General features: G+C 54.0%; 1 protein-coding gene across 1 annotated transcript in view; it reads left to right on the top strand.

Annotated features, from left to right (window-relative positions):
* PRKCA (protein kinase C alpha) overlaps positions 1-13,555 on the top strand; it is a 425,544-nt gene that overhangs the window by 354,419 nt on the left and 57,570 nt on the right. Inside the window, exons 9-12 of the mRNA XM_082272110.1 lie at positions 2,458-2,592; positions 6,818-6,991; positions 7,144-7,235; positions 12,703-12,765. Coding sequence (XP_082128236.1) covers positions 2,458-2,592; positions 6,818-6,991; positions 7,144-7,235; positions 12,703-12,765 — 464 coding nt within the window. The remainder of the gene's footprint in view (positions 1-2,457; positions 2,593-6,817; positions 6,992-7,143; positions 7,236-12,702; positions 12,766-13,555) is intronic.

The raw sequence follows: 13,555 nt of genomic DNA, 5'->3' as shown, positions 1-13,555 counted from the left end.
CCACCCCGTGTGTGCAAATGTATCCTCCCCCACCCCGTGTGTGCAAATGTATCCTCCCCCACCCCGTGTGTGCAAATGTATCCTCCCCCACCCCGTGTGTGCAAATGTATCCCCCCCCCCGTGTGTGCAAATGTATCCTCCCCCACCCCGTGTGTGCAAATGTATCCTCCCCCACCCCGTGTGTGCAAATGTATCCTCCCCCACCCCGTGTGTGCAAATGTATCCTCCCCCACCCCGTGTGTGCAAATGTATCCTCCCCCACCCCGTGTGTGCAAATGTATCCCCCCCCCCCCCGTGTGTGCAAATGTATCCTCCCCCACCCCGTGTGTGCAAATGTATCCTCCCCCACCCCGTGTGTGCAAATGTATCCTCCCCCACCCCGTGTGTGCAAATGTATCCTCCCCCACCCCGTGTGTGCAAATGTATCCCCCCCCCCGTGTGTGCAAATGTATCCTCCCCCACCCCGTGTGTGCAAATGTATCCTCCCCCACCCCGTGTGTGCAAATGTATCCTCCCCCACCCCGTGTGTGCAAATGTATAATTTATTCCATGTTTGATCCTAAATGAACAGAGTGTAATCCTATAACAGTCCCTGTGTGATGGCGCCCCCTGTACTCTGCATACAGGTATTACCTTTGTATTATATGGAAGTGTGAAGTCTCCTCCTCCTCTGAGTGATGTCATCCCTCTGACACCGCCCCCGGAATCAGTACACATTATATACCCACTATCCCCTACTGACCCCGCCCAGCATACAGGGTCTAATTATCAGGAGCCATGGATTGCTGTTTATTCTTCCACATTTCAGCCGGATGGTCTGCAGGATGCGATGCGTTGCTGTGTCTGCAATGCGTGCGACACGGAGAATCGCTGCGATCCGAGGACTTCCAAGATTTACTAATAAAATGGAAGTGTTACATTTAGATGTTGGCAGTTGTCCCTGTCGGTGATTTTATACCTGGAATCCTGGCGAGGTCACAGAGCGGGGGTCAGGGTCAGGCTACAACGCAGCTCGTTACTAAAACGCATGTTGGGGGTCACTGTGCATGCATGGTGTGTACATCACAAACCCCAATAATCATAGAGAGAGAATCCCCCACTAATCGCTTCACCAGGTCTGGCTTTACCTGTGCTAGTGGGTGGTCAATGGTTTGTGGTGTGACGGGGGGGGCATTGATTTGTGGTGTGAGGGGGGGGCATTGATTTGTGGTGTAAGGGGGGGCATTGATTTGTGGTGTGAGGGGGGCATTGATTTGTAGTGTGAGGGGGGGGGCATTGATTTGTGGTGTAAGGGGGGCATTGATTTGTGGTGTAAGGGGGGGCATTGATTGTGGTGGGGGGGTCAATGATTTGTGGTGTGGGGGGGGGCATTGATTGGTGTGGTGTGGGTAAAGGGTGATTGATTTGTAGGGGGGGGGTCATTGATGTGTGGTGTGAGGGGGGGGTCATTGATTTGTGGTGTGGTGTGGGAGGGGTCATTGATGCGTGGTGTGGGGATCATTGATTTGTGTGGTGTGGGGGGGGTCCTTTGATTTGTGTGGTGGGAGGGTAATTGATTTGTGGTGTGGTGCAGTTTGAGGGGGGGGTCATTTATTTGTGTGGTGTGTGTGGGGGAGTGGTCATTAATGTGTGGTTTGGGGGGGTCATTGAGTTTTGTTGTGTTGGGGGGTTGTCATTCACTTGTGTGGTGTAGGGGGTGGGGGGGTCATTGACTTGGGTTGTGTGGGGAGGTTATTGATTTGTGGTGTTGGGGGGAGGGGTTGTCACTGATTTGTGTGTTGTGCGGGGGAGTTATTGATTGATTGTGTGGGGGGGAGGTCATTAATTTGTGGTTTGTGGGGGGAGGTCATTGATTTGTGGTTTTTGGGGGAGGTCATTGATTTATGGTGTGTGTATGTGTGGGGGGGGGTGTTCATTCAGTTTTGTTGGGTTGGAGGGGGGGTTGTCATTGATTTATGGGGGGTGGGGGGGAGTCATTGGTTGTTTGTGTGGAGGAGTCATTGATTTGTGGTGTGTGGGGGGGATCATTGATTTGTGGTGGAAGGGGGGATTGCAGTTTGAGAGTGGTGTGACGATTGTGGTGACATTTTTGGGGGGGTTTTGCTCCCATCTTTTTTTATCTGATAACTGAGTACTGATCTCTCAGTGGCGTGGGGAGGTGGTCCTAGATTTGTGGTGTGTGGGGAGGTCATTGATTTGTGGTTTTTGGGGGAGGTCATTGATTTATGGTGTGTGGGGAGGTCATTGATTTGTGGTTTGAGAGGGGGGAGGTCATTGATTTATGGAGTGTGGGGGAGTCATTGATTTGTGGTGTGTGGGGGGGATCATTGATTTGTGGTGGTAGGGGGGATTGCAGTTTGAGAGTGGTGTGACGATTGTGGTGACATTTTGGGGGGGGGGGGGTTTTGCACCCATCTTTTTTTATCTGATAACTGAGTATTGATCTCTCCATTACAGAAAGCCCGGCTGGGTCCGGCCGGTAACAAGGTGATCAGCCCCATGGAGGACCGCAAACCGTACAACAACATCGACAACGTCAAACTCACCGACTTCATCTTCCTCATGGTGCTGGGGAAGGGCAGCTTCGGAAAGGTAGGGGCGTGGCAGCCGCTATGTGAGAGACACCCAGTGCAATGACTGGCCTCAGAGGTGAAACAAATCCTCCTACATACGTTGTACCTGTTTATCTGCAGCCTTCTAAGTGCAGAATTTATACAGCTTGTCTGAGCTTTTAGAAAGCAGGGGGCGGGGAGCTGAAGATACAAAATGCAGAGCCTCATGAGAGCTGATTGGAGAAGGATACAACCCCCCCCCCCCCTTTTCACGCAGGAACAGAACTGAGGCTGTCAATCACAGGCTGTGTGCTGGAGCTTCCCCTCTCAGAAGTGACTCCTACAGATAATGGAAGGAGGCAGCAGACCCCCTACCCCCGCAACCGAAATGTGGGTCCCAGTACTCGGGGCCCGGTGATCATGTGATCACTTTGCAACCATCACAATGTCAACAGGGCTGTTAATCAATCAATCAATATGATTCACAACAGCTTTGCTTCCTTTTACTTGTGAGCTATGATTGGCCCACAGCTATCACATGGTCAGGGCCTTCTTTAATACTGATTGGACCCTGGGCAAACTTTTTCTTGGGCCCCTCCCCTGCTCTTAACATACACTATATTGTAAAAAGTATTGGGACGCCTCCCTTTACACACACATGAACTTTAATGACCTCCCAGTCTTAGTCTGTAGGGTTCAATATTGAGTTGGCTCCGCCCTTTGCAGCTATAACAGCTTCAACTCTTCTGGGAAGGCCGTCCACAAGGTTTAGGAGTGTCTATGGGAATGTTTGACCATTCTTCCAGAAGCGCATTTTTGAGGTCAGGCACTGATGTTGGATGTGAAGGCCTGGCTGGCAGTCTCCTCTCTAATTCATCACAAAGGTGTTCTATGGGGTTGAGGTCAGGACTCTGTGCAGGCCATTCAAGTTCCTCCACCCCAAACTCACTCATCCTTGTCTTTATGGACAGGGTTCAGGGGTGCACTATGGGCAGAGTGCAGGGTTCAGGGGTGCGCTTTGGGGAGGTTGCAGAGTTCAGGGGTGCACTATGTGCAGGGTTCAAGGGTACGCAGAGTACAGGGGTGTGCTATGGGCAGAATGCAGAGTTCCGCTATGGGCAGAGTGCAGGGTTCAGGGGTGTATTATGGGCAGGGTTCAGGGGTGCGCTATTGCAGAGTGCAGAGTTCAGGGGTGTAGGATTCAGGGATGCGCTATTGCAGAGTGCAGGATTCAGGGGTGTAGGATTCAGGGGTGCGCTATTGCAGAGTGCAGGGTTCAGGGGTGTAGGATTCAGGGGTGCGCTATTGCAGAGTGCAGGGTTTCATGGGTGTAGGATTCAGGGGGTGCGCTCTTGCAGAGTGCAGGGTTCAGGGGTGTAGGATTCAGGGGTGCGCTATTGCAGAGTGCAGGGTTTCATGGGTGTAGGATTCAGGGGGTGCGCTCTTGCAGAGTGCAGGGTTCAGGGGTGTAGGATTCAGGGATGCGCTATTGCAGAGTGCAGGGTTCAGGGGTGTAGGATTCAGGGATGCGCTATTGCAGAGTGCAGGGTTCAGGGGTGTAGGATTCAGGGATGCGCTATTGCAGAGTGCAGGGTTCAGGGGTGTAGGATTCAGGGGTGTGCTATTGCAGAGTGCAGGGTTCAGGGCTGCACATTGAAGTTCTCTCGCCCCGTCAAGTACAAAGCTCTCCTCCCCCTCCCCTCAGATTCCAGTTCAGTACAGAGCTTTCCTCCAAATCCTCTCCCACCACCTAGAAAACAAGAGTGGTGCTGCAGAAGAGCAGCTAAAGCTCACATTATATCGGTCCGGGCTCAGTGGCAACTCTAGGAAAGATTTTTTTTTTGGGGGGGGGGCACATAAGATACGAGAGTAATGCAGTATGTAATGATACCTTTTTGTGCTAACCTAACACCTAAAAGCAAATTTTCAAGCGTTATTGGGGGGGCACACGGGGGGGGGGGCACAGAATGATGTTGGGGGGGCAATGGTCCCCTCTGGCTCCCCCTAGTGACGCCACTGTCCAGGCTGCCTCGGGAGGAGATTCGGCCTGTGTAGATGCCCCGCCCCCTCCCTCCTCTGCTCTCATATAGAGCGATATGTGGAGGAGGGAGAGGTGTGAACAGCGGCCGGGAGAGGAGCGCTGTGACTTCTAAATACAGAAGCAGCGCTCCTCTCCCGCAGGGCAGTGGACGGGGTCAGTAGGGCAGTGGACGGTGTCAGTAGAGCAGGGGACGGTGTCGGTAGAGCAGCGGACGGTGTCGGTAGGGCGGTGTCGGTAGGGCAGCGGACGGTGTTGGTAAAGCAGCGGACGGTGTCGGTAGGGCGGTGTCGGTAGGGCAGCGGGCGGTGTCGGTAGGGCAGCGGGCGGTGTCGGTAGGGCAGCGGGCGGTGTCGGTAGGGCAGCGGGCGGTGTCGGTAGGGCAGCGGGCGGTGTCGGTAGGGCAGCGGACGGGGACGGTGTCGGTAGGGCGGTGTCGGTAGAGCAGCGGACGGTGTCGGTAGGGCAGCGGACGGTGTCGGTAGGGCAGCGGACGGTGTCGGTAGGGCAGCGGACGGTGTCGGTAGGGCAGCGGACGGTGTCGGTAGAGCAGCGGACGGTGTCGGTAGAGCAGCGGACGGTGTCGGTAGGGCGGTGTCGGTAGGGCAGCGGACGGTGTCGGTAGAGCAGCGGACGGTGTCGGTACGGCGGTGTCGGTAGAGCAGCGGGCGGTGTCGGTAGGGCAGCCGGCGGTGTCGGTAGGGCAGCGGGCGGTGTCGGTAGGGCAGCGGTGTCGGTAGAGCAGGGGACGGTGTCGGTAGGGCAGGGGACGGTGTCGGTAGGGCAGGGGACGGTGTCGGTAGGGCAGGGGGCGGTGTCGGTAGGGCAGCGGTGTCGGTAGAGCAGGGGACGGTGTCGGTAGGGCAGGGGACGGTGTCGGTAGAGCAGGGGACGGTGTCGGTAGGGCAGGGGACGGTGTCGGTAGGGCAGGGGACGGTGTCGGTAGGGCAGGGGACGGTGTCGGTAGGGCAGCGGGCGGTGTCGGTAGGGCAGGGGACGGTGTCGGTAGGGCAGGGGGCGGTGTCGGTAGGGCAGGGGGCGGTGTCGGTAGGGCAGCGGGCGGTGTCGGTAGGGCAGCGGGCGGTGTCGGTAGGGATAACATTGGCATCAGTAGTTTTATGTTTGTTTTATTTTTTACAATTTTTTTTTTCGGAATTGTTTTATTTATTGTTTTTTTTTTTTTTTTTACAATTAGTTAGGAGCCCCATTGAGGGGCTTTGGTGAAATAGCAGAGAAAGGGACTGAGAACAGAGATTCCCCAGTCCCTTTCTCTGTAGCCTTAGCTGCCACGGGGGAGGGGCTTTCAGCAGGGGGAATCTGTGTCACACAGGGTGTTTAGGGTGTGCCCTGGCACACCTATGCCAGTTAAAGTAGCACAGTGCTGAACAGCAATAGTCAGCCTGGTGGATATAGAGGAATATGCTTTGTTCATATTTCATGTCTGAGTGTTACAAGCACTTTAACTTCTTAACACCAGCTGCACACGCACAAATATGTGGCCTCTGGGGGGGAAGGGGGGGGCCTTGGTGCCGAGCGCCCGCATATTTGTGTGGGTTAGTCCAAAAATTGGCTGTGCTGAGAGCCACGCCCCCTTTACCCTTTCGGCACAGTTACCGGCAGCTTCCAATCAGGAGCCTTCCAATCATGTGACCACCGTGACAGCCAATTACGGCAATCACATGATCATAAACCCCGCCTCCTGGTATTCTAAACCCCTAAAAGTCCGGGAGGCTCTGGCTCCAAGGAGTTAAATGTATCCAAACCCCCAAAACAAGAATGTCAGGTATTGTACCCGTCCAGAAATGTGGCGCCTGCATTTGTTTTTTTTTTTATCCAATCACATTTCATGATCTACATGCACTCCAGCTGTTACATTGTAAACACTTGTGGAATGAGATAAAGTGTATCTGACACAAATGTAATCTTTTGCAATCTGCAAATTCTTAGATGTGGCGCCTGCATTCATTTTCTTTCACCCTAGAACAGAATTACAGAACATCTCCCCTCTCCTCCTCTCCATACCATAGAGAAGAGGTGATGTGTAGCCCACAGTGATAGCTGGGAACAATGTAACTGATCTCTTCCTGTACTCTGTGTGCTCATTGGCTGGCAGGATCGTCTGGTATTTTTTTGCACTGATATCATATTGTTGTCCCTTCTGTCGGGGAATTTGGGGGACCCGTTCTCTGATATGGGGGGTACAATGGTTTTTGCGCTCCTTTTGCAGGTGATGTTGGCGGAGAGGAAAGGCAGCGATGAACTTTACGCTATAAAGATCCTGAAGAAGGATGTAGTGATCCAGGATGATGACGTAGAATGTACCATGGTGGAGAAGAGAGTGCTAGCTCTGCAGGACAAACCTCCCTTCCTGACCCAGCTACACTCCTGCTTCCAGACAGTGGTAAGAGCCCCATAGGGGATGACTGGGAAATCAGATGGGGGAGGGGGGGGGGGTTCTCTGTGCGGGTTCCAGGATCATCCTAGATTTCTGCCAGTCAGTGAAGGGTCAGAATTCTGCTAATATGACAACGAGCGAATGTTCTCTATCTCCAGGACCGGCTGTACTTTGTGATGGAGTATGTGAATGGAGGAGACCTCATGTACCACATCCAGCAAGTCGGCAAGTTCAAGGAGCCCCAAGCAGTGTAAGGATTTACTTTTACAGGGATCTGTTTCTGCCTCATGTGAGGGGTCTGTTTCTGCTCTGTGTGTGGGGGAGGGGAGGGGATCTATTCATACCCCATGTGGGGGATTTCTTCCTACCTTGCGTGAGGAGTCTTTGTGCTGTGTGTGGGGGGGGGGGGGGCCTGTTGCTGCCCCTTGTGTGAGGCAGGATCTGTTGCTGCCCCTTGTGTGGTTGGGGATCTGTTGCTGCCCCTTGTGTGGGGGGGGGTCTATTGCTGCCCCTTGTGTGGGGGATTCTGTTGCTGCCCAGTGTGTGGTCTCTGTTGCTGTCCTGTGTGGGGGATCTGTTGCTGCCCTCTGTGGGGTCTTTGTTGCTGCAATGTGTGGGGATCTGTTGCTGCCCCTCGTATGTGGGATCTGTTGCTGCCCCTTGTGTGGGAGGATCTTTTACTGCCCCGTGTGTGGGCATTCTATTGCTGCCCCGTGTGTGGGGGATCTGTTGCTGCCCTGTGTGTGGGGGATCTGTTGCTGCCCCGTGTGTGGGCATTCTGTTGCTGCCCCGTGTGTGGGCATTCTGTTGCTGCCCCGTGTGTGGGCATTCTGTTGCTGCTCCGTGTGGGCATTCTGTTGCTGCTCCTTGTGCGGGGGGGGATCTGTTGCTGCCCCGTGTGTGTGCATTCTGTTGCTGCCCCGTGTGTGTGCATTCTGTTGCTGCCCCGTGTGTGTGCATTCTGTTGCTGCCCCGTGTGTGTGCATTCTGTTGCTGCCCCGTGTGTGTGCATTCTGTTGCTGCCCCTTGTGCGGGGGATCTGTTGCTGCCCCTTGTGCGGGGGATCTGTTGCTGCCCCTTGTGCGGGGGATCTGTTGCTGCCCCTTGTGCGGGGGATCTGTTGCTTCCCCTTGTGCGCAGGGATCCGTTGCTGCCCCGTGTGTGGCCATTCTGTTGCTGCCCTGTGAGGGGTCTCTGTTGCTGCCCTGTGAGGGGTCTCTGTTGCTGCACCATGAGGGGTCTCTGTTGCTGCACCATGAGGGGTCTCTGTTGCTGCACCAGGTGTGGGATCTGCTGCTGCCCATGTATTGGAATTTTCTGCTGCTCCGTGTGCGGGGATCTATTGATGCCCATTTGCGGGGATCTGTTGCTGCCCCGTGTGCGGGGATCTGTTGCTTCCCTGTGTGGGGGGGGGGGGGGTGTCTGTTGCTGTTCTGTGTGGAGGATCTGTTGCTACCCCTTATGTGGGGGGGATCTGTTGCACTGTGTGGGATTTGTTGCTGCACTGTGTGTGGGATCTGTTGCTTCCCTGTGTGTGGGGGATCTGTTGCTGCCCAGTGTGTGGGGATCTGCTGCTGCCCCGTGTGTGGGGATCTGCTGCTGCCCCGTGTGTGGGGATCTGCTGCTGCCCCGTGTGTGGGGATCTGCTGCTGCCCCGTGTGTGGGGATCTGCTGCTGCCCCGTGTGTGGGGGATCTGCTTCTTCCCTGTGTGGGGGAATCTGCTGCTGCCTTGTGTGTGGCGGGGATCTGTTGCTGCCTCGTGTGTGTGTGTGGGGGGGGGGGGGGTCTGTTGCTGCCCCGTGTGTGGGGGGGGGTCTGTTGCTGCCCCGTGTGTTGGGGGGTCTGTTGCTGCCTTGTGTGTTGGGGGGATCTGTTGCTGCCTCGTGTGTGGGGGGGGGGTCTGTTGCTGCCCCCTGTGTGGGGGGGGTCTGTTGCTGCCCCGTGTTTGGGGGGTCTGTTGCTGCCCCGTGTTTGGGGGGTCTGTTGCTGCCCCGTGTTTGGGGGGTCTGTTGCTGCCCCGTGTGTTGGGGGGTCTGTTGCTGCCCCGTGTGTTGGGGGGTCTGTTGCTGCCCCGTGTGTTGGGGGGTCTGTTGCTGCCCCGTGTGTGTGGGGGGGTCTGTTGCTGCCCCGTGTGTGGGGGGGGGGTCTGTTGCTGCCTCGTGTGTTGGGGGGTCTGTTGCTGCCTCGTGTGTTGGGGGGGTCTGTTGCTGCCCCGTGTGTGGGGGGGTCTGTTGCTGCCCCGTGTGTTGGGGGGTCTGTTGCTGCCCCGTGTGTTGGGGGGTCTGTTGCTGCCCCGTGTGTTGGGGGGTCTGTTGCTGCCCCGTGTGTTGGGGGGGACTGTTGCTGCCCCGTGTGTGGGGGGGGACTGTTGCTGCCCCGTGTGTGGGGGGGGACTGTTGCTGCCCCGTGTGTGGGGGGGGACTGTTGCTGCCCCGTGTGTGGGGGGGGGACTGTTGCTGCCCCGTGTGTGGGGGGGAGACTGTTGCTGCCCCGTGTGTGGGGGGGAGACTGTTGCTGCCCCGTGTGTTGGGGGGTCTGTTGCTGCCCCGTGTGTTGGGGGGGACTGTTGCTGCCCCGTGTGTGGGGGGGGTCTGTTGCTGCCCCGTGTGTTGGGGGGTCTGTTGCTGCCCCGTGTGTTGGGGCGTCTGTTGCTGCCTCGTGTGTTGGGGTGTCTGTTGCTGCCCCGTGTGTTGGGGGGGGGGGACTGTTGCTGCCCCGTGTGTGTGGGGGGGACTGTTGCTGCCCCGTGTGTGGGGGGGGTCTGTTTCTGCCCCCTGTGTGGGGGGGGGGGTCTGTTGCTGCCCTGTGTGTGTGTGTGTGTGGGGGGGGGTCTGTTGCTGCCTCGTGTGTGGGGGGTCTGTTGCTGCCTTGTGTGTTGGGGGGATCTGTTGCTGCCTCGTGTGTGGGGGGGGGGTCTGTTGCTTCCCCGTGTGTGGGGGGGGTCTGTTGCTTCCCCGTGTGTGGGGGGGGTCTGTTGCTGCCACAGTATGTTTTTGGACAGTCGTCTATGAATAGTTGTTTTTTAGTTTAGGAAGAACCCATCCAGTTTTTTTCCCCTCCTTTAAAGATTCCCCCTCCCCCCCCCCTCCATTTCTCCTGGTGACCCTTTGTCTCCTGGATAGAAAGTGATGGGAAAAGGAATCAAGGGGAAATCTTCTAATGGGACCCCAGTCTAAGAGGGGATTTCCCTCACTCTGTAGATTCCTTGTTGTGTCCCCAGGACAGGAAGTGAAGGGAAATCTCCCCAATGCTTAATCTGCAGACTTTGACCTCTTGGAGGGTATAATGCAATCAGCGGTGACGCCATACATCACACGTCATCCCCGCGTCTCCTCCGGGATCAATGCGTTTGGAGTTGGATTCTTAGTGATACATTTCACATGTTTTAGTGAACTTGTATCTTTTTTATAATGAACTTCATGTAGAATCAGCCGGTCTGTTCTGAGCTGCCGTCTAATGCGCGGCGTGCGGGGATTGTCACAGACCGCATTAGAGAGAAGTATATTCATCCATCCGCAGGCACGTCTCTCTCCCGATACCGCCGCACAGGTGCCCTCTGCCTGCTCTCTAATTGGCCGTGGGCTGGCCGCGCTCTTCCCCCACGCTGAGCCTGGCGGTAGAATCTCAGAGCCGTGATTCATCCGGAAGATTCTGATGAATATTTAGAGATTGGAGGGACATGTGGGCGGGGGAGGGAAGAGCAGAACGCCGTCTCTGGCCATAGAAGGTGACACAATGCCACCACCGTCGTATCCCTCCACCCTTCCCCCAATGGTCTCCTGTGCATGCTGATCACTGGTTGACTTTGCTCTGAAGAGGACGGCCAGAAGACCTCCAATTGGGGCAGGCAGCTGATTTAATGGTTAGAACCAATCAGATTCATTAACCTTCACCTGGAGGTTGTCTCGGCCTTCCAGCACAAGTCACTTTAATAGGGAGAGTCCAGTACAAGTCACAATGTTTTTTTTGTTTTGGGTTTAAGAATTTTTAATTCCCAACATTTCATTCCCGCTGACAGCTGTTGAGTTGTCAGCAATTTTTTTATTTTTGTATGGGGTTCCTCTTAAAATTCCTACGAGACCCAAATGCCCTGGTATGTATTTGCGGGGGGGGGACCCTGTGCTGTTTTTTTTTTTGGAGTGGGGTTTCTCTTAAAATCCATACCGGACTGCAGAGGTTGAAGGGGTGGGGGGTCAGCCTGTCAGTGCTCAGACCATACGCCGCACACTGCATCAAATTGGTCTGCATGGCTGTCATCCCAGAAGGAAGCCTCTTCTAAAGATGATGGACAAGAAAGCCGCAAACAGTTTGCTGAAGACAAGCAGACTAAGGACACGGATTACTGGAACCATCTCCTGTGCTCTGATGAGACCAAGATAAACTTATATGGTTCAGATGGTGTCAGGCGTGTGTGGGGGCAACCAGGTGAGGAGTACAAAGACAAGTGTGTCTTCCCTACAGTCAGGCATGGTGGTGGGAGTGTCATGGTTTGGGGCTGCATGAGTGCTGCCGGCACTGGGGAGCTACAGTTCATTGAGGGAACCATGAATGCCAACATGTACTGTGACATACTGAAGCAGAGCATGATCCCCTCCCTTCAGAGACTGGGGGGCAGGGCAGTATTCCAACATAACGACCCCCAAACACCTCCAAGATGACCACTGCCTTGCTAAAGAAGCTGAGGGTAAAGGTGATGGACTGGCCAAGCATGTCTCCAGACCTAAACCCTATTGAGCATCTGTGGGGATCCTCAAACAGAAGGTGGAGGAGCGCAAGGTCTCTAACATCCACCAGCACTGTGATGTCATCATAGAGGAGGGGAAGAAGACTCCAGTGGCAACCTGTGAAGCTCTGGGGAACTCCATGCCCAAGAGGGTTAAGGCAGTGCTGGAAAATAATGGTGGCCACACAAAAAATATTGACACTTGGGGCCCAATTTGGAGATTGTCACTTAGGGGTGTACTCACTTTTGTTGCCAGCGGTTTAGACATTAATGGCTGTATGTTGAGTTATTTTGAGGGGACAGTAAATTTACACTGTTATACAAGCTGTACACTCACTACTTTACATTGTAGCAAAGTGTCATTTCTTCAGTGTTGTCACATGAAAAGATAGAATAAAATATTTACAGAAATGTGAGGGATGTACTAACTTTTGTGAAATACTGTATCTGCACACCGGGAGTTATTGCCTAACCAGAGGAACGCAGGGACTCGCAGCACCCATGTGTAGATGTTTGGGAATGTATCCCTAAGGCTCTCTTGGCTTTTCCATTGAATTGGAGGCCAGCTTGTTCCGGGAAGAAGCCTTTCACTCACTGGTTGATCCGCGGAGAATTCTTGGGAAGTTGAACCTTTCTCCTTTTTGCACGTCTTAATGGATTTTCTACTTTTTGGAATTCACTTTTGGGACATTTACATTTTTTTTATTATTATATGTACATCTTTCTTGGACTTTTGCACCTTTTTGTTTTTTACGGATTATTTGACACAATTTTTTGACACATTATTTATTGAGTGTTTTACATGATTCTTTGTGTATTATTATTTTCATGTCACAGAGTGTGGCCGGTTTCCAGTTTAATTTATTCATTTTGGTTTTTTTTTTGGTGATTAGCGCAGCATTTATTTTGCATATTTAATTGTAATGAACGGAAGAGATCCGGTAATATTGTATCTGAATGTGGAACTGACGCCCCTGTTCTGTTCTCTGGCAGGTTCTACGCGGCAGAGATATCCGTGGGATTGTTCTTCCTACACAAGAAAGGGATTGTCTACAGGTGAGTGGGGAAATTGCACTAGGAGAAGAAGACAGGTTTGCTTTCCAGCGGTGGAAATGATTCTCTACTGTAAGAGCAAGGAGATGGGAGAATTGGCTTTCACAAGGACTGCTGGTAGCAGATATGGCAGATTGATTCTCTCCAACATAAAGGGTCACTTATGATGCTAGGAGAACATGTTCTGTCATAAATTACCTGGGAGCTTGGAGGCCGGTGCTCTGGCCCAGATGTCTTTACATTGTAGCAATGATCCTCTATAAGGCTGCATTCATATGTCAGCTTATAATCGCGGGCAGAACCGCCGCGGTTCCGCCCGTGATTCGGAGATTTATTGCAAATCGCGGGACGCCTAGCGTTGCCCGTTGATTTGCAATAGCCCCCCAAACGCCGAGCGATGTTGCCGCGATTTACGCCCGCCGAATCACGGCAACATCGCGCAAACAAAATCGCGGGACGCAATACGCTCCAAAAAAGTACAAGAGCTTCTTTGGAGCGTATTGCTTCCCGCGATTTTGTTTGCGCGATGTTGCCGCGATTCGGTGGGCGTAAATCGCGGCAACATCGCTCGGCGTTTGGGGGGCTATTGCAAATCAATGGGCAACGCTAGGCGTCCCGCGATTTGCAATAAATCTCCGAATCGCGGGCGGAACCGCGGCGGTTCTGCCCGCGATTATAAGCTGACATGTGAATGCAGCCTAATAGAAGTCTCCAAACAAAGGACCCGATGACTGTTCTATAGATCTGTGGAGGGACACACTGCGGCCAGTGGGAGTAGAACATGTCTCTGTGT

This window comes from Pelophylax lessonae, assembly GCF_965119305.1.
Source record: "Pelophylax lessonae genome assembly, chromosome: 11".
Classification (NCBI taxonomy): Eukaryota; Metazoa; Chordata; class Amphibia; order Anura; family Ranidae; genus Pelophylax; species Pelophylax lessonae.
Note: the sequence above shows the minus strand (reverse complement) of the source record. Positions and strands in the feature narration are given on the sequence as shown.